Source organism: Ailuropoda melanoleuca, chromosome 8, assembly GCF_002007445.2.
Source record: "Ailuropoda melanoleuca isolate Jingjing chromosome 8, ASM200744v2, whole genome shotgun sequence".
NCBI lineage: Eukaryota > Metazoa > Chordata > Mammalia > Carnivora > Ursidae > Ailuropoda > Ailuropoda melanoleuca.
Genome location: NC_048225.1, coordinates 114,253,429 through 114,273,760, shown reverse-complemented (window position 1 = coordinate 114,273,760; position 20,332 = coordinate 114,253,429). Strand labels below are relative to the sequence as shown.

Below are 20,332 nucleotides of genomic sequence, written 5' to 3'. Positions count from 1 at the left end.
TAAAAAAAAAAAAAAAGGAAAGAAAGAAAAAAAAAAAGGTCCTGAACTCTTGACTACAGATATAATACAGTGAATATAGAAAATCAAAAACATGCTTTCTATCTGACTCAAAATAAAGGTGCACTTAAACTTGTAAAAGACAACATTTTTATTTGAATGATATGACAGAACTGTCACAGGAGTGTTACCTGCTATAAAGAAAGCCTAAGAATTATTACCTTTATTAGACCAGTGACACTGAGCTTTGGCCATACATTTCTAACTTCTGTCCCTCTACAGAGACAATTTTCTTTTCTTAAATAAACTGTCATGCTAGTGTTAATATATTGTTGGCTCTCTCATGCTCTGAGAATACTGCTGATATAAAACATGTATATGTTAGATTGGTAATAGTATCTTTAGTGTAGCTGACTAGAACAAATGTGTTTCCCTCATGGCTGTGCTAATGTGATAAAGGAAAATTGGCTGTTCATCAGCTTTTGGCTGGGTAAAGACAGTAAAGATGGAACCACATTCTTTTTTATGCATTAATACCATCGAGAACTTTTCACTAGTTATATTTCATGTGCCTGCATGTTGCACAAAGATGTTGTAAAACATGAGATAATGCTACAAATAACAAAGTAGAAAAGCCTGTATCTTTTATAATGATAACAGTCAAACACCAAATGACAGTAACAGGCTGTAAAAAATGGGATGTAAAAAAAAAAATGCAGCCCTACGACCCAGCCGAGAGGTATATATGCAGCCCTACAAGGAGCTGGTGTGTGATTTTAGGTCTTTATGTCAAGGCTTTGTTTTATAATTAAGTAAATGTAACATGGGGTTGGTAGATTTAAAGAAGTATGTAGTTTTAATAAAACATTAGATAGTATGGAGAAAAGCTATATTGAATAACTTTTTGAAGAATTAATATTACCAAGTAATTATGTTGTTAACTACCAGGATTGGTTGATTTGTTTGTTTGGAGAGAGGGCTGTTGAAAAGTGTTAAGACAGTCACCCACTCACATAATGATCTAAAGATGCTGGAGAATGCCTTATTTTCATCAATTATTGTTAGGAAGTTTTAACAGAATAGCATTTTGGATCCTGTGATTTGATGTATTTTTAATTAAAATATTAGCATCTAACCTTTCAACTGCAAGACATTGTATTTCTCTCTTTCCCGTAACCCTAATCCTACCTTATGTTTTATTTACCATTTTGACCCCTTTGCTAGAGCACCAATGATTCCTTGTACATTCAAGTTAAAAGCCCTTGAATAGGATTGTTTGGCAAGACTAAAGTTGATATCAAACAGCTGGTCAGTTTATTCAGAAATATATGCAATCATTGAAGATTTTGTATAGCTATCATCCATGAAGTAATCTGCATAACCATTTGAATTGGCTATTCAGGTATCACAGCACACAAATAAAATTTCATAACTTCACAATTATAATGTAATTGAGGGGTCATCTAGCCACAACTCATGGAACAAATTTTTTTGGTTGAATGTTTTATTATTTTATTTTTTATTTTTATTTTTTTAAAGATTTTATTTATTTGAGAGAGAGAGGTGGAATGTGAGTGGGAGGGGGACTGGGGAGAGGGAGATGCAGGCTCCCCTCTGAGCAGGGAGCCCGTCACGGGGCTCGATCCCAGGACACTGGGATCATGACCTGAGCCGAAGGCAGATGCTTAACAGATGTATCGTCTCTGGCTGCTTTCCTATTACAATAGCAGAATTGAGCAGTTGTGACCTGAACCACTTGGACCACAAAATCAAATCACTTGGCTTGCAGATAAACAATATTTATTCTCTGCCTGTTTACAGAAAAAAGTTTGTTGATCCCTGATGTAGACAGTGGTTAGGCTGTCTGATTAATTAGCTTAGAATATTATTGTCAAATTTTTATGTTCTGTATTGGGGAAGTACAGCTGAATATTACCATGGTACCAACACTTAAAAAGGTAATATTTATAAGAAGCATTTCGTACTAGCAACTTAAATTGAATTATATCCAAATGTTACACATTTTNTAGCAGAATTGAGCAGTTGTGACCTGAACCACTTGGACCACAAAATCAAATCACTTGGCTTGCAGATAAACAATATTTATTCTCTGCCTGTTTACAGAAAAAAGTTTGTTGATCCCTGATGTAGAGAGTTGTTAGGCTGTCTGATTAATTAGCTTAGAATATTATTGTCAAATTTTTATGTTCTGTATTGGGGAAGTACAGCTGAATATTACCAACTATGGTACCAACACTTATAAAGGTAATATTTATAAGAAGCATTTCGTACTAGCAACTTAAATTGAATTATATCCAAATGTTACACATTTTTGGTATATCTAGCTTTGAATATTTCTACCTTTTGTATTCATTTCTGTTTATTTCCAAATATGGTTATAGCAAATTTAACTAGTATATAAAGGAACAGCATATTCTCAAAAAAGTTATGAAGGCATGGCAGTCAGAGCTGCTTAAATATATGGGACAAATAATTATATATACCTATGAATATCCTGATAGATATCATAGCACAAAACTGTAATATGTAGGTTCATGAAGAAAGTAGTGAAGTAGGGAATTAACTTGAGAAAGACTGCTGAAATGTAGTTATGAAATACGAGGTTATGCAATTAAAATAATAATGGTGATAATTTCTTGCAGGTGCATCAGACAAAAATCAGTTTCTTCGTCAATGGTTTGGAGGAAGATAATAAAGCATTTGATGCAAGAACTCTAAGTGGTTCAATTATAGATTTTGCTTCTGGTACTACACAAATAGGACAGAGTTTAAATGGTAAGATTCTGACTTCAGAAAATTATTTATTTTATCCAATTACAACATCCCGAAAGAAAGTGTCAAAGTAATATTTAAAAATATCTAGGTTTATTTGTTTCCTAGGGCTGCTGCCACAAATTAGCAGAACTAGATGGAGGCTTAATAAAGCACAAATTTGTCCTTTTCCAATAGTCCTGGAGCCTAGAAATCTGAAATCAGGGGTTTGCTGTGTTGTTTTTTTCTGGAGGTTCCAATCAGTTCTGTGCCTCTCTGGCAGCTTCTGGAAGTCCATAGTGCTCTTTGGCTTGTAGCTGGCTGCACAGACCCAGTCTTTGCCTCCACGTTCACATGACCTTCTCCTCTGTGTCCTCTTCCCTTCTCCTCTTCTAAGAGGACTCGTGTTTAATTTAGCACTCCCCCCTCCCCCATCTAATATGCTTTCCTTTCCAGATCCTTCATTACATATGCAAAGACCTATTTCCAAATAAGGTCAGAGTCTCAGGTTCCAGGTGGACATACATTTTGGAGGTCACTATTCAGCCCATTATACTAGAGAAACTTTAAAATTAAACTGTAACCTATTAAGATCAGTTTTTAAATAAGAACAATACATGTTAAACTATATTTTCTCTATTTTTTTTTGTTTGAATTTTAAAGTAGGATTTAGAGTATTAGAGACTAAAAAATAATATTCAACAATAATAAGCTGATTTATAGTGTTCATATCTTCCCACCCTAAGAAGAGACCATATAGGTTTAACAGATATTATATACTACATCCTGAATAAAAACAGAAATTGAATTTAGAATTATCTTGAAATAATTAGCACAATTGTCTATAAATTACCTACACTTAAAAAATGGGATTATTATTTTATATTATTAAATGATAAATACTCATTATATGAAAATTCACACAATACAGAACTCTATTTTACATTTTTCTACCTTCATAGATACGATTAACTTTTTTATACCCTTCCAGAATTTTAGTACATATCGCTGGAGATATGGTTATAAATATAATTTTCCAAAAATGAAATTATAATACATATGCTTTTTCTGAGCCCTCTAAAAATAAATACTTCCCCTCCAAATGTTATGGACAACATTCCATGTTAATATGCCTTCTCATTTAAAATGGCTGCATTGTGCACCATTGTATAGCTGTGACAAGAACTTTAAAACAAGCTCCTGTTAATGAGCATTTAGATTATTCCTAATATTTCAATATTATTAGCAGTTATTTGCTAGAAATCACTATATATGTCTATATTTCTATACCTCTGTTTCTGTATCTGTCTCTAGTGCATGCATCCACACATATATACCTATATATGCATTTGAGCACTTGTCTGCACGGTTCCTCAAGACCTTAAACTTTCGTGTCAGTCTGCCTGAACTCAAATTGCATCTCTCTACTCAGCAGCCATGTCACTTGGAACAACTTTTCAATGACTAAAATGTAGTAACCCCAGATTTATTTATGTATTTTTTAAGTTTTTATTTTAATTCCATTTTGTTAACGTGCAGTGTCGTATTAGTTTCGGGTGTATAATATAGTGATTCAGGCTTTTCATGCCTCACCCTGTGCTCATCACAAGTGTCCTCTTTGATCCCCATCACCTGTTTAACTCATCGCCCCACCCCGCCTCTGGTAACCATCAGTTTGTTCTCTATAATTAAGAGTCTGTTTGCTGATTTGCCTCTCTTTCTCTCTTTTTTTTACCTTTGNCTTATTTTTTTTTTTACCTTTGCTTGTTTGTTTTGTTTCTTAAATTCCACATATGAGTGAAATCATGTGGTATTTGTCTTTCTCTGACTGTCATATTTCGCTTAGCTTTATACTCTCTAGTTCCACCCATATCATTGCAAATGGCAAGATTTCACTCTTTTTATGGCTGAATAGTATTCCATTATGTTGCGTGTGTGTGGTGTGTGTGTGTGTGTGTGTGTGTGTATATCACATCTTCTTTATCCATTCATTAATCAATGGATACTTTGCTTCCATATCTTGGCTATTGTAAATAATGCTGCTATAAACATGGGGTACATGTATCCTTTTGAATTGGAGTTCCTGTATTCTTTTAGTTACCCCAAATTTAAAGTGATGATGATGACTTACAGTTCCATTGTGAGGATCAAATGAGGCTATGCATGAAAAGCATTACTGTTTTTCCAGAATCTGGCACACTGCAGTTGCTGAAAACTATATTTGATCAATGGAAGTTCCAAATTGTAATGAAGTCCAATTTGCTAATTTTTCTTCTATACTTGGTATTTTTTATGTCCTGTTTAGGAAATCTTTGCAAACCCTGATCTCATGGAGATATTCTTTCTACATCTTAGTTAGAAATGCCATTATTTTACCTCTCAAATTTAGGTCTGTTTTCTATCTGAATTTATTTTTGCATGTGGCATAAGGTGAGAAACAAACTGAGGGCTTCAGAGGGGAGGGGGGTGGGAGAATGGGATAGACTGGTGATGGGTAGTAAGGAGGGCACGTATTGCATGGTGCACTGGGTGTTATACGCAACTAATGAATCATCGAACTTTACATCAGAAACCAGGGATGTACTGTATGGTGACTAACATAATATAATACAAAAACATTANCAAAAACATTAAAATAAAAAAAAGATTCATTTTTTATTTCTTGCCTGAATATTTAATTGACCCAGAGCCATTTTCATTGAACAGATCATTTCTTCACTACCGTGTAGTGAGTGGTAACTTTCACAAATCATACACCTGTATATGTGAAGATGGGTTTGTTCCTGACCTCTCTATTTTGTTCCAATGATTTGTTTGCCCATAGTTGAGTCAAAATATTTAGTTTTCATAACTGTAGTTTTATAAAAGTCTTAAAATCTAAAAGTATTTAATTTTCACACTCTTTCCTTTCAATATTGTCTTGGCTATTGTATGAATTTCAGAAGTGGTTTTACAACTTTCACAAAAATTCTACTGGGATTTGAATCATTCACTCAATTTTGGGAAAATGGGCATCTATATGATATCAGATCTTCCAATCCATGAATATAATGCATTTCTTAATTTCTTCTAGCAATGTTGTTAATTTTTTGTCCAGAAGTCTCACTCATTTGTAAGACTTAGTTCTATGTATATGTTGGGTTTTTTTTCATACGATTATACTGAGTATTGTTTTTGAACTTCATTTTCTGTTATATAAAAATACCATCAATATTTTTATACTGACCTTAATTGAGGCCAATGACTGCTAAATTTTAATTCTAATAGTTATATAATCCTGTCAGTTGTATATAGTAGGCACTCATTTTTTTTCAAATACTTTCAATAAATGCATAAATGGTCATGGCTTTGGAGTTGTTATGTAGATATTTCTAGGAGTTACTAATTTTGAAGTAATGCAAAATTTCAATTTGCGTTCCCCTACGGCCTGAGTTGTCTAGACATGATCTAGTTTATAGAAAAAAAGGTGTCTATTTTTGATATTCAAAATACATTCTAAAACTCTGTGGTTAAATTTCCTAGCCCTGGTGTTAAAAACATATTTAAATCCAATCCCGTTGTTGCCTTAGATGAAAAATATGTGTCCTTTGTAAATCTCAGGTTTCTAATCTATGAAATGTTGTAATAAATAGTTCATAGGACTATAACAAGAATTATATGAAATCGTGTGTGAGTAGAATATGTTGTCATATAGTAAATGTTTGGTGAGTGGCAACTATCAACCTCTTTGAACACCCATTTTCTTATAAGCAGGGGTAACGATATCTTTCTACAGAATTGTTGAGAGTTCAGAAGACATGCCTAGACAAAACTATTTTAATGTGTATATGTTCTTCGATCAAGCTAAACTTATGTGAAGAAGTAATTGAAGGAAACTATATATTTAGAAACTGGGTTTCAGTAATTAGTGTATTGGAGAATTTTATAAAGTACCCTGCATGCAGAATCTCTTAATAAAACATTAAATCTTGTGAGCCTTATTTCAATATTTAATCCCCATTAGTACTTCTAAAAGTGTTTTATTGCACCAAATGTTGCTCAAAGTATCTGAAAGTGCAATAAATTAGTTTGCTATGCACTGTGGGGTTGAAATGACTTGCTTCTAATCTTCTTCAGTACACGAAATGTTGAATGAATGCTTCAAAAGGACAGTGTGGACTGAATATGATATTTGTTTTTAAACTATAAAAATAAATTTAACTTCTGATTGAAAACATATCAGTGGAAAAGGGTTTATTTCAAATGTTATTTAGTTTTTATCACAATTTTCTCCTTAAGATTTGGACATCAGAGTGCTACAAGGGAAAGGGTATTTTAAAATAATTTTTGTCTTTATTCTATCAATTTATATGTACAGTTGTACCTACTGTATCTTTTCTCTAATTAGAGATGGCATATAGACTGGCTCATTACTTCTGCCTAATGAGCCAGGCTCCATGCCACCTCTCTAATCAGAAAAGAGATAGGTACAGAATGTTCCCATGGACTTATTATAAATCATTTTCTTTCTCTCGCTTCCTCCTTTTTTTTTTAATCAAAAAATTAAGTCACTGTCCTCCATACTTTTGTCCATATCCAAGATGGTTTCATTCAGGAGAGGTAATTGTGCAGGAGATTACTGCGAGCTGAATTAAGGGTGCTCTCATGCAGTGCCAGGCCTGCTGTCTCTGCTTTGGAACAGACACAGCCTCAAACCCAGACATATCAAATGAAGGCCCATAGGAGATCAAGATGTCTTTCCTCTCTTTCTCTGGTTGGGCTTTAATTGTTTCCCTGTTTCTGTACCTAGGAAGCAACAACTTTTCACATGAGTGTTGGCTTCCTACAGGGCTTTGTGAGTGGGGGTGGGAGGGCAGTGGGGGTGGCGGTTCTCATCTCTTAACTATCATAACCTTCTAGAAAAATATGTTGTCAATGACACTTTCTCTTGCTGCAGGCCTTATTTTTGCCTCCCCTAGGAAATTAATCAATGATCAGATAAATGTTTTTCACTGACCCCTGTATACATAGTAATACAATATGTATAAATATAAGGTATATATGCTAATGAGATAATTTGATTTGGTTGGGCTGATTTTTTAACATACAAATAGAAACACCTTAGGTCATCTCTATCAACCAGTATGTGTCAGTCACTGTCTTCCAGCGCAGGTTTATTTAAATGCCTCCTCTTAGGCATAAAACCTAGAAGAGTTATGGCAGCAGACATGTGATTAAAAGTCTCTAATTTCATTGTGGTATAAACTATAACAGCCCCCCAAATTTTGGGTTAAAAATTACAAAATTATATGAATCAAATCTTTTCAGGACTTCTTCTGAACTCATTTATGAACAGAGTTCTAATTTCTCTATGTTATGTATTTAAAGGTGTGAAGCACTTTCCGAGAAAAGTAATTGGACATTTAAGAATCAATAAAGATTTGTGGTTTATCTGAGAAAGTGAACACACAGGAAAGAAAAGAATAATCATCTAAAGCTAACTCCAACTTCCTTTCCCCTCCATGTTTTCTGCTGTGTGTTGTATCTTAATTCATCTGCTTGTTTTTCATTCTTTAGTTGGAAATACTACTTTTAGCTTCCACTGGCATCCCGTAAGTTAACATGTATAAGCTCAGCTAGGTATAGAGGACAGGAGAGGAAAACATTGAAACACCCGACATTTTCCTTGTAGTTGAGATTGTGGCAAAATTTTTTGGAGATAATTTTTTTTTTGGAATTAGATTAAAAAAGAAATACAAAAGTATAGAAATTGGTTGAGACAGGTTAATGGAATGGGAGAAGAGTATAGAAATAAGGCATATATAGGTAAAAAGGAGTTTAATTAAAGATTGAGGTGGTGTTTCAGATTGTCCTAGAGAAGATATCTAACAATAAATCAGGAAGATTGGCTAACAATATTACAAAAATTAAAAGATAAGTTAAGGTATGCCTTACAACCATACTTAAAAAAAAACTGCAGATGAGTTAAAATTTAAATGTAAAGTATTTAATCATGAAGTAATAGAGGAAAATTAGAGCAAATGTTTCTACAATCGTGGCATATCAAAGACTTTCATTAGCATGATACCATGGCCAGAAACATTAAAGGAAAATATTGGAAACATCTGACTAACAAACTGAGAATTTAAAATTCAAACAATGCTTAACATTTTGTACTTAGTTTGGCAAGGAATAAAAAAGAGATAATATTAGTGTGGAAAGAGTTTGGGATAATCTGGCAAACTATGGAAAGTAAGAATGTGAACACTATGTCATCCAAGAATTGTACTTCCAGGATATATCTCAAGAATATAAGTAGAGAAGAACTTAAATACATACTCAAAAGTCTCATTGTAGAATTAAAGTAGCAAATAATTGGAACCAATTAAAAAATTCAAAAGGGAGTTGATTAAACAAATTTCAGATTATACCTACTATGGAAAAAGTATGCACAACTAAGAGAAAGGAGATATGTCTATTTGTAGGGGCATGGCAATAGGTTCATGATGTGTTATCACACAGAAAAGCGAGTGTGTAGTATAATATACTCCAAATTGAACTTGGGTTGACAAAACACAAATCTACACTGGACATTTAAGTTATTGTATCTACAAATTATTTTTGCTGTAATAATTAGTGCCTAAGAAGCAAGGCATGAGATTTAGAATCAGACAGATTTGGGTTTGAATCCCAGCTCTGCTTTTTACAAGCCAAGTGACTCTGGCAAAGAATTTCACTTCTCAATCCAAATTCCTGACTTGTCTTCCTAAATTTTCTAATTTGTCGTGTGTATACATAGTTTTCAAGGTACTTCTAAAACTTATGAATAATATGTACTTGGTTCATGTTAGGTACTTAATAAAATGTTGCTGTCATTAATGTTAATATTGTTTAGACATTACTATTATTGATTTTGTGAAACTTAAGTATTTTTGAATAATGGTCATTAACAATATTTAATTTTTTGGCTCAAAGTCAAAATTTTCCTGGGGTTAGAAGGGATAAAATGTCAAATTTAGAGTAATGTTGTGCTAGGTGTTTGAAAGTGCGGTATTTTGTACAGGTAAACCCCATGAAATAATTTCTTTTTTTCTTTACAAATTCTCCCTCTCTGATATGCTTCATTGTTTCCTGCAAACCCTATATTCTACCTGCTATTATATCTCTTCACCCTGAAAACCTTCCTTTTCCACTTTTTATAATTTAGTCAGAGGGAAATTAACTCAACTTTTGTGAAAATTTCTTTAATTTGTCTCTGTTTTTGAAGGATATTTTTACTGGATATAGAATTGATAATTATTTATTTCAACACCTTAAACAATTTTTATTTATTGCCTTCTAGTCTTCATTTTTTCTGGTGAGAAATCAGCCATGATTCCTATCAATGTTCCCTTGTATGTGGTATGTTGTTTTTCTCTTGCTGCTTTTAAGATTTTCTCTTTGATGTTAACAGTTTGACTAAGTTGTGCCTATGCGTAGTTTTTATTATATTATCCTAGTTGAGGTTTTATCGGACTCTTAGATGTGTAAGGTGATGTTTTCATTACTTTTGAAAGTTCTTGATAATTACCTCTTTAAACGTTTCTTTCCTTTTTTTCCATTTTCTTTCTCTTTTTCCTCTTGGACTTCAATTAAATTTATTTTATAGCACTGGATATCATCCCATAGATTCAGAGGATTTTTGTTTGTTTATTTGTTTTTGTCATCCCTACTCTTTTGTCTTGGTGTTTCTCTTTGGCTACTTTTTTTTTTTTTGCCCTATCTTGATGCACTAATCATTTTCTCTTTTTCATCTCGGTTGCTGTTAAGCCTATGTAGAAAATTCTTCATTTTTAATATCATACTTTTCATTTGCAGCATTCCCATTTGGCTACTAATTTTGTAGATTCTCTCTACACAAATTTCCCCAACTAGTCACACATATTGTCATTCTCCACTTGCACTGAATCTTTTAGTACTTTTGTCTTAGGTATTTTCAAAATCCTTATTTGATAATTCCAATGTCTGCGCCATGTCTACATCACTGCCTGTTGATGGTTTCCTCTCTTAACAATGGGCCACATTTTCTTCATGTGTCTGAAAATATTTTTGTTGTGTGATAGGCATTTTGTATATAGGACTGGAAAGACAGTGAGTAATATTTTCCTCAAGAGAAAAGAGCACTGCTGTTCTGTCAGGCTTCTAGAGAGAGAGAGAGAGAGAGAATGTTGGGGGAAAATGAGTAGGAGAAGAGCAGCATCAAACTGATTTGAAGTTGACCTGGATGTGGTCTTTATCACAGTTTCATTATTATGTCATTCACCACTGGTTTCAGATGTTGGAAGACAGAATCAGGATGGGTGCAGACTCACTGTGTGGTTGGGCTCTTTGGAATTCTAAACTGAAGATCCAGACTAGTATGGCTGACTCTCCCACCTCTCACTTTCTCTGAGGGAGACAAGCAGTCCTGGGGTCCCAACTCTTCTGTGAAAGTCTTGTTACTTTGTAGACTTTAATTCATTTAGATTTCTTTGTGTCCTCTACTTTCTAATGGGTTAAAAAATGATTTTAAAGGGGTGCCTGCGTGGCTCAGTCAGTTAAGCATCCGTCTTTTGCTCAGGTCGTGATCCCAGGGTCCTGGGATTGAGCTCCACATCGGGCTTCCCGTTCAGCTGGGAGTCTGCTTCTCCCTCTCCCTCTCTGCTTTCTCTCTGTCAAATAAATAAATAAAATCTTTTAAAAATGCTTTTGTAGCTTATCTAACATATTTTGATTGTTGGGTTGATAGCAAAGTGATGGTCCCTTGCAAATTTCTATCTTTTTTCCTTAAGATTTATTTATTGATTTATTTATTTATTTATTTATTTATTTATTTATTTATTTATTTAAGAGAGAGACAGAGACAAAGACAGAGATAGGGAGAGAGAGCAGGAGTGGGGAAGAGAGGGAGAAGCAGGCTTCTTGCTGAGCAGGAAGCCTGATATGCAGCTCCATCCCAGGACCCTGGGATCATGACCGGAGCAGAAGGCAAATGCTTAACTGATTGAGCCACCCAGGTGCCCTACAAATTTCTATGTCTTAATCTGAAGTTGAAGTCCAGCCATTATTGTAACATCAAATGGAACTTTTCTAGTATTAATGGAATGTTTCAAGGAATATGGAGATGTTGTTATTCTTCCATTAAATTTTTTTCTTGGCTCCCACTTTCCACCAGATGCTTTTGTTTNAGAGACAAAGACAGAGATAGGGAGAGAGAGCAGGAGTGGGGAAGAGAGGGAGAAGCAGGCTTCTTGCTGAGCAGGAAGCCTGATATGCAGCTCCATTCCAGGACCCTGGGATCATGACCGGAGCAGAAGGCAAATGCTTAACTGATTGAGCCACCCAGGTGCCCTACAAATTTCTATGTCTTAATCTGAAGTTGAAGTCCAGCCATTATTGTAACATCAAATGGAAATTTTCTAGTATTAATGGAATGTTTCAAGGAATATGGAGATGTTGTTATTCTTCCATTAAATTTTTTTCTTGACTCCCACTTTCCACCAGATGCTTTTGTTTTGCTCCTCTTTTTAAGCAAAACTCCCTCAAAGTTTTGTCAATGATTGCTGTCTTTATTTATTTATTTATTTTAAAGATTTATTTATTTATTCGACAGAGATAGAGACAGCCAGTGAGAGAGGGAACACAAGCAGGGGGAGTGGGAGAGGAAGAAGCAGGCTCATAGCGGAGGAGCCTGATGTGGGGCTCGATCCCATAACGCCGGGATCACGCCCTGAGCCGAAGGCAGACTCTTAACCGCTGTGCCACCCAGGCGCCCCAATGTTTGCTGTCTTTAATTCTTCTTTTCCAGTTCTACTGTCTACAGTCAGACTTTAGCTTACCACTATAAACTATATTTGTCAAATCTCTATTAACCTTCACATCATAAACTAATAGTTAATTTCATATCTTTATCCTATTCGACCCATCAACATCATTTAATCAGTTGAGATCACTCCTTCCTTGGTATACTTTCTTCACTTGGTATCTAAGACCCCATTATCTCCTGGCTTGCCTCTGAATTTCTAGTTGCTACTTCTCAATTTGATTTACTGCTTNAAGCAGGCTCATAGCAGAGGAGCCTGATGTGGGGCTCGATCCCATAACGCCGGGATCACGCCCTGAGCCGAAGGCAGACGCCTAACCGCTGTGCCACCCAGGCGCCCCACCTCTTTGTCCACTTCTTAATACTGGTATCCCAGGCCTCACACCTTGGCTCTCTTCCCAAGTCTATATACATGCACTCCCTTAAGCATCACCTGCAGATTCACAGTCCTAAACATCATCTAAATGGCTTGAATTCTAAATTGAAATCTACCTCCCCTCCTTCCCCTAGCCTCCTTCCTAAGTTCCCGACTGCTACATCAGGCTATCTAAAATCCCCATTTGGATGCTTAATTTGTATCTCAAACTTATTTTTTCATGAACTGGACTTCTGATGTTTTAGACCTCTCACTTTGACAAACACATTGTTTCTTCCATAATCCTATCTCTGGCAAGAGCAATTTTATTTTTCCACTAATTCAGAACAAAATATTTAAGTCATCCTTGCCAATTCTTCTCACATTTGATATGTGTCAGAAGAATCCTGTTTATGTTACCTTCAAAATATATCCAGATTTTTATTCCTTCTCACCGCCTCCACTAGAATCATCCAAGTCCAGGGCATGGTTGCTGCTTTTGCTTGGATTACTACAAAGTCTTTTAACTGCCTCTACCCTGGCCCTCCACTTTATTCCCAACACAGTAGTCAGAGTGGTTCTATTACACATGAATCAGATATTGTTACTCTCTGTTCAAAATGCCCTATTATTTTCCTACCTCACCAGAGTGAAAGCCACTATTTTTAAGGTGACCTATAAGACCTTCATGATCTTACTGCAGTTACTCCTCTGGTTTTCCTATTACTATCATTTCTTGTGATCACTTTGTCTCATCCAAACTGGCTTTGTTGCTGTTTCTTGAATATGTGAAGCACATTTCTGTCTTAGGGTCTTTGCAGTATTCACTATTCCTTTAGTCTGGAAGTCTTTACCTCCTGATACCCACGGGGCTGACTCTCTTATTTGGGTCTGCTCAAATATCACCTCCTTAATGAAATTTTCCCTACCACCTTGTTTAAAATTTCAAATACCAGTTCACCACCTTTGGTCCTCATTATGCTGCTCTTTTTCTCCCCCCTCCCATGGCAATTATCATTTTAATATATTATATGAGTTACTTATTATTTTTGTTGTGTATATATGTTTTGCCCCCTAGAATGTAAATTCTGTGAAGACAGAGATTTTTTTGTTTATATTGTTCACTGATATATCCCAAGAGCCTAAAAGATTGCCTGTCACATGGTGGCATTCAGTAAATATTTGCTGTTTGCGCAATAAATGAATGGAGTAGGAGGATCTAAAGGGTAGAGCTTATGGGTACAACTTAAGTTGGTCAGCCTTACCTCTCTGGTAATGTTCCAGAAGTGATATCTAATGAACTTGCTTTGTTCATTAGAATAGAAAATGTTGCAAAGCAGTAGTTGAGCAGACACTGTAATTAAAGGAGAAGAAGGAGTCAAAGATGTATCATAAAAAGAAATAGGGATATTGGGGTTTTGTGTGTACATGGATGCATATGTGAGGTAGGAAGGAGAAAGGGAGAAGAAGAAAAAGAAGGAAAGGTTAATGGAGGAGAGGTGATGAGGGAAGGGAGAGTGTAGTAGGTAAGCTTAAGGGAATGAACATTGATTATTTGAGAAGAAAAGGAATATCCTAGTAGAAGTGACAAAAGGTCATTTGAAATAGGTAACTGGATTTGAGGATTGATTTAGGGTTAATGATACAGAGGAAAGAATATTCCTTATCGAGGATGTTTTTGAAGTTCTAGAAGCAGACAAAATTCTTGAAGGAGAGAAACGTAGAAAAAATGTAGGGCTACGGTTAGAAGGTTGGGGGGTGGGGATAAAGAGGAGAGGCAACTGAGGAGATACATATGTGGTCTAGAAGAGTTAATGATATAAGAAGACAAGTGAAGAACATTTCAAGATGTTCTTCAATAATATCAGGCAGCAGAATATTAAGGAGAAGAAGTTATAAAACCAAAAATCACACCTAGGGTGGCATCAAGAGTGCACTTGCGGTCTAGGAGAGAAAAGGGATGTAGATCATTTATAATGAGACTGAACGATAAGGAAAAGGGGGCTTTGAATGTAGATACTGGAGAAAACTGGTTGTGAAGAGAAGGAAAGGAATTGGATGAAATGAGCATAACATAAGTTTCTATTTTCTGGTGGTTGTTTACTACTTGCAAATATTTTATGGCCATCTGTTGAGTCTTCAGGATAGCAACTTTCTTTTTACTGATTTAAATAATGATTCTGGAGGTGAATTTTCAAACTTTCTTAATTCAAGAAATTTTATAATAGTGTATGTATTGTTCATTGTTTAATAATACCTGTATTAATTGTACATGACTATACATCAAATGCTTGCTTTTTGCTGTTGTCTGCAGTGATAGTTTTATTTGGAGATATATTTCCTTCTTATGGTTCCATAACAATGGGAGTATGTTCTTATTCTTTTCTATTGATGCCTCAAAACAACATTAACAATAACAACAAAACCAGAAAAATCCTTCTAGTTTTTATTTTTTTGGCATAAAGTCCTTACCATTTTGAACATTAAAAAAGAGTAAATGAGCAAGCTGTTTTGATGTTCTATTCTAGAATCATCATATTAGATTTTTATGATTTGTTTTTAAATTTGTTTTTGAATGTAATGTTTTTTTCAGTGTCATACTGAAGTAAATAGAGATCAGATAATTAACCCGATCCCTTCATGCATACCTTTATTTTCAATTTGAAATTTTTTAAAAGATTTTTATTTATTTATTCACTCAACAGAGAGAGACAGCCAGTGAGAGAGGGAACACAAGCAAGGGGAGTGGGGGAGGAAGAAGCAGACTCCCAGCAGAGGAGCCTGATGTGGGGGTCGATCCCATAACGCCGGGATCACGCCCTGAGCTGAAGGCAGACGCTTAACGACTGAGCCACCCAGGCGCCCCTCAATTTGAATTCTTGATAGGAATGATGAAAGACCATTACCTAAATATTTGTTTAAAAGACATAGATTGTTTTTTTCTAATACATTTAGTTTGTTTTTTACATATGTGAATCTATTAATGGTGTTGTCAAAATGCTCAGTCTTTAAGATTTGTTATTTTCAAAAATGAAGATTCTTAGGTTGATATCATACTAGATATTATTTCTAAAAAAATGCAGTAGTTTTCTTTAATTCTTTTAACCTGTGGGTAGATTTCTCTATTTAAAGCCATCTATGTCAATTATTTTACTTCTAGTTCTAATTCTAAAATTTTTGATTCACAAACTACGGATGTAGTCTTAGTAACTTCACCTGTTATTACCATTTATTTGACTTTAGCATTTATAGTAGCATCTAACTTTTAAAAATAACTAAGAAATTCCAATTAGTTAACCATACAGTGTTATATTAGTATCAGGTATACAATACAGTGATTCCACAATTCCATACATCACACAGAAACAACAAATGTTGGTGAGAATGTGGAGAAAAAGGAACTTGTGCACTGTTGGTGGGAATGCAAACTGGTGCATCTGCTGTAGAGAACAGTATGGAGTTTCCCTAAAAAACATTAAAAATAGAAATACCCTGTGATCCTGTAATTGCACTACTCGGTATTTACCCAATGAATATAAAACACTAATTCAAAAGGATATATGCACTCCTGTGTTTATTGCAGCATTATTTATAATAGCCAAAATGAAAAAATGAAAAAATAACTCAGAAAGGTCCCACTTTTTTTACATCAGTGACTTTTCCAGGCAATGGACATTTATAGCATTGAAATAGAAGTCCTTGAGAGATAGAGAGCACAAGTGGAGGGGCAGAGCGAGAGGGAGAAAGAGAGAATCTTACACAGGCTCTAGGCTCAGCACAGAGCCTGATGTAGGGCTCCATCTCAAGACTCTGAGATCATGACCTCAGCTGAAATCAAGAGTCAGATGCTTAACCTACTGAGCTATCCAGGTGCCCCAACACAGATTTCTAATTATTGTTTTATGCAGTTGTTTTTTAAATCAGGAGAGAAAAAATAATTATACACAAAAATGCATTTATATTCTTTTATATTATCTTTGTAGTTAATTTTAAAGGGGCTCTTCATTTCTTCATGTGCATAGAGTTACTGTCTAGTGTCCTTTTATTTCAGCATAAAAACTTACTTTAGTAGTTTTTATGAAGCAGGTCTACTAGTCACAATTCTCTCCAATTTTATTTATCTAGGAATGTCTTAATCTGCCTTCATTTTTGAAGAATAGTTTTACTGAAAAGAAAACATTTGGTTGACAATAATTTTTTCTTTTAGTACTTTAAATAAGTCATCCCACTGCCTTCTGGCCTCCACGGTTTCTGATTAAAAATATGTTGTTAATCTTGGGGCACCTGGGTGGCTCAGTTTGTTAAGCACGGACTCTTGATTTCGGCTCAGGTCATGATCTCAGGGTTGTGGGATCCATACCTGGCAGGGAGTCTACTTCTTTCCCTCTCCTTCTGCTCCTTCCCCCACTTTCTTTCTCCCTCTCAAATAAAATAAATAAATCTTAAAAAATACATTGTTAATCTTAATGAATATGCTTTGTATCAGATAGGTCATTTCTCTCTTGCTGCTTTCATGGTTTTCTCTTTGTCTTCCAACAGGTTGATAATGATATATCTAGTGTGGATCTCTTTGAATTTATCCATCTCAGAGTTCATTGAACTTCTTGAATGTGTAGATTCATGATATTCATTAAATTTGAGAAGGTTTTAATAATTATTTTAAATTTTTTTTTTCTTCTGTTTCTATCTCTTCTCTTTGGATTCCTATTATACTTATGTTGGTACACGTGTATGTACCACCTTGTCCCACAGGTCTCTGAGTCTCTGTTTACTTTTCTGCATTATTTTTTTTCCCTCTTCCTCAAACTAGATAACTATCTGTTATCTGCTGTTATCCCTCTGTTATCTGCTGTTATCCCTCTGTTGGCCTATCTTCAGCTTCACTAATTCTTTCATCTGCTTCTTTGTATCTGCTGATGAACTCTAGTGAATTTTTATTTTTACAGTTTGTCTCCTTACTCATATTTTCTATTTGCTGAGGCATCATTCTCATAATTTCCTTAAATTCTTTGAGCATATTTACAATAGTTGATTTAAAGTCTTTGTCTAGTAAGTTCAATGTATGGGTTTACAATTGGCCAAGTTTCTATGGCTGCTTTCCCCCACCCCCAACAGTGTATCAACCTATCAATCAACCATAGTTTCTTTTTGCTGTTGTTGTCTTTGTATGTGTCATTTTTTGTTGTTGTTACAAACTGGACATTTTAAATAATATAACAAATCTGGAAATCAGTCTTCCCTTTCCCAGGGTTTATTGTTGTTTCTGTTTGTTGCTTCTTGCTTGTATAGACTTTCCTGAATGAATTACATAAAGTCTATATTACTCTAACATGTGGCACTGAAATCCCTGTTCAGTTGCTTAGTGCTCAGCTAAGTGATTGAAGAGAGAATTTCTTAAATTACTAGAATGAATAAGTTTTTCAGTCTTTGCTAAACGTTCTGTATTTATGTTGTGGTGTGCCTCCAACATGTAAGGGGGTAAGCTGTCTTTAGTCACCATTTCCTGCTTGTGCAGAACTGGAAGGTCAGGGAGAGGTGAGAGTTTAGATAGTTTTCAGGTCTCTCTTGGGCATGCACATAGCCCTTTGCATGTGCATGGGCTTCTAGATTTCCAGTAATATTTCAGAGCTTTGTAAAGCCCTCTATGGAGATGTCATACTTCAGCTCTTCTATTTAACTTTTTTGATTTGTTTGTTGTTTCCCAAACTATCATCACTGTCTCAGGCAACTACAATGTTAAACAGTTGCCACTGATTGTTTCCAACAAACATCCCTAGAGAAAAGACTTTCCACTGGATAAGCTCTGTGTCTGTTCAGGTCTTGCTCATGGGGTTTTCTAAGATATAGCTAGACAGATTAAATAGTGACAGTTTCCTGAGGTTGGGGTTTTGTAAGAACTCCAGTCTCATTCTGATTTATCCAATGGCTGCTAGGCTGCTGCTTTTCTCTGTTATTATGGATGTTTATTTTCAAGGTTACCACTAAGTGGCAGAGAGGAGAATGGGAACAGAAAAAGTTAAAATGTCACAAAACATGCTATTCTTACTGATATTCATATATAAAAAGAATAAATAAATCCTCCCTGGATTGTGGCTAAACTTTGGTTAATTTGCAGATTTCCAGAGAAGCTGATCTGGCTCCCTTTGCTAGTGTTTTGTTGCTTTTATGGCAGAGAGAATTGTCAGTTATTCTTACTCTGTCATTCCTAATGACATCCTGTGATTTCTTTCATCATTGTCTTGCATTTTTTTCCTATATATGCTGCTATGTTTAATTTACAACTAGTATCTCATGTTTTGTGGCTAATATAAATAGTACTTTAAAAAACTTATTTTTAGTGTTTCACCACTAATATATAAGAATTGAATTGATTTTTATACACTTAATTTGTATCACATAAAATTGCTAAATTCTCTTATTACTTCTTGTAGCTTTTATGTAGATTCACTGGAATTCTCTAAGCATGAATAGAGGCAGTTTTATTTCTTCCTTTCCCATTTGTGTGACATTTCTTTCTTTAGGCTTTTTGAAAACCTATGTTTATCATGATTTGTATATTAGATTATTTACTCAGATCTTTCCCATTTAACTAATTTCACTGTGCCACCTGTTGTAATGTGGATGTACCACTTTTTTCGAGTCACTATTTCTTTTCTGAATAGACAACTATGAGATATTTCTGGCATGAGTCATATCTATTTCCTTGATCCATTTTATTATTTAGACCTATTTTTTCCATATGAATATTTTTTCAAAGAAGAATCTTTTTATGAAATATTTATTCCAACAAATATCTATTATTAAAGAATTGGGAACTAGCAAAGAAATGAGTAAAATCCATTTTTGTAACAGTATCCTTGAAATATTTTATGATATTTTCCCCAGAAATCAAAATAATAATTCTCTTATATGGAACAAATGATTCATATTAACTCTAGGTCTTTAGAGAACTTTTTTCTAACTTTTTTGTTTGGAAAATTTCTTCAAATATGAATTCTGCTGTAGAGGATGTGATTGGTTTATGTTCAGATTCCAAAATTTAAAACTAAAATGATTTTTAAAGGTCATAAAACACAGCCACTTTATTTTATAGATGATAAAATATATTTCATTATCCCTCTGCAACAGAGCTTCCCTTTAACTACTACTAAAATATAGGAAGTGAATTCTAATTTACTAGCATTGAAATGTAGACCTCCACTTCTATACCTTGGCCTGACTACCATCATCTTTCACTTGGGTTACTGTAATAGCTTAACTGGTCTCACTACTTCTACCCCTGTCCTCTACATTCTATTCTTAACACTTTTGAATAAACCTGAGATCATGTCACTCTTCTACTCTAAACCCTCCAGTGAATTCCTATTTCATTCAGAATAAAAATCAAA

The 20,332-nt window shown here is 34.6% G+C and overlaps 1 protein-coding gene across 1 annotated transcript in view; it reads left to right on the top strand.

Moving 5' to 3' along the window:
• The window catches only part of USH2A (usherin), a 729,748-nt gene that overhangs the window by 35,326 nt on the left and 674,090 nt on the right, over positions 1-20,332 (top strand). The window contains exon 3 of the mRNA XM_034667668.1: positions 2,661-2,793. Within this exon, the coding sequence (XP_034523559.1) occupies positions 2,661-2,793 (133 nt within the window). The remainder of the gene's footprint in view (positions 1-2,660; positions 2,794-20,332) is intronic.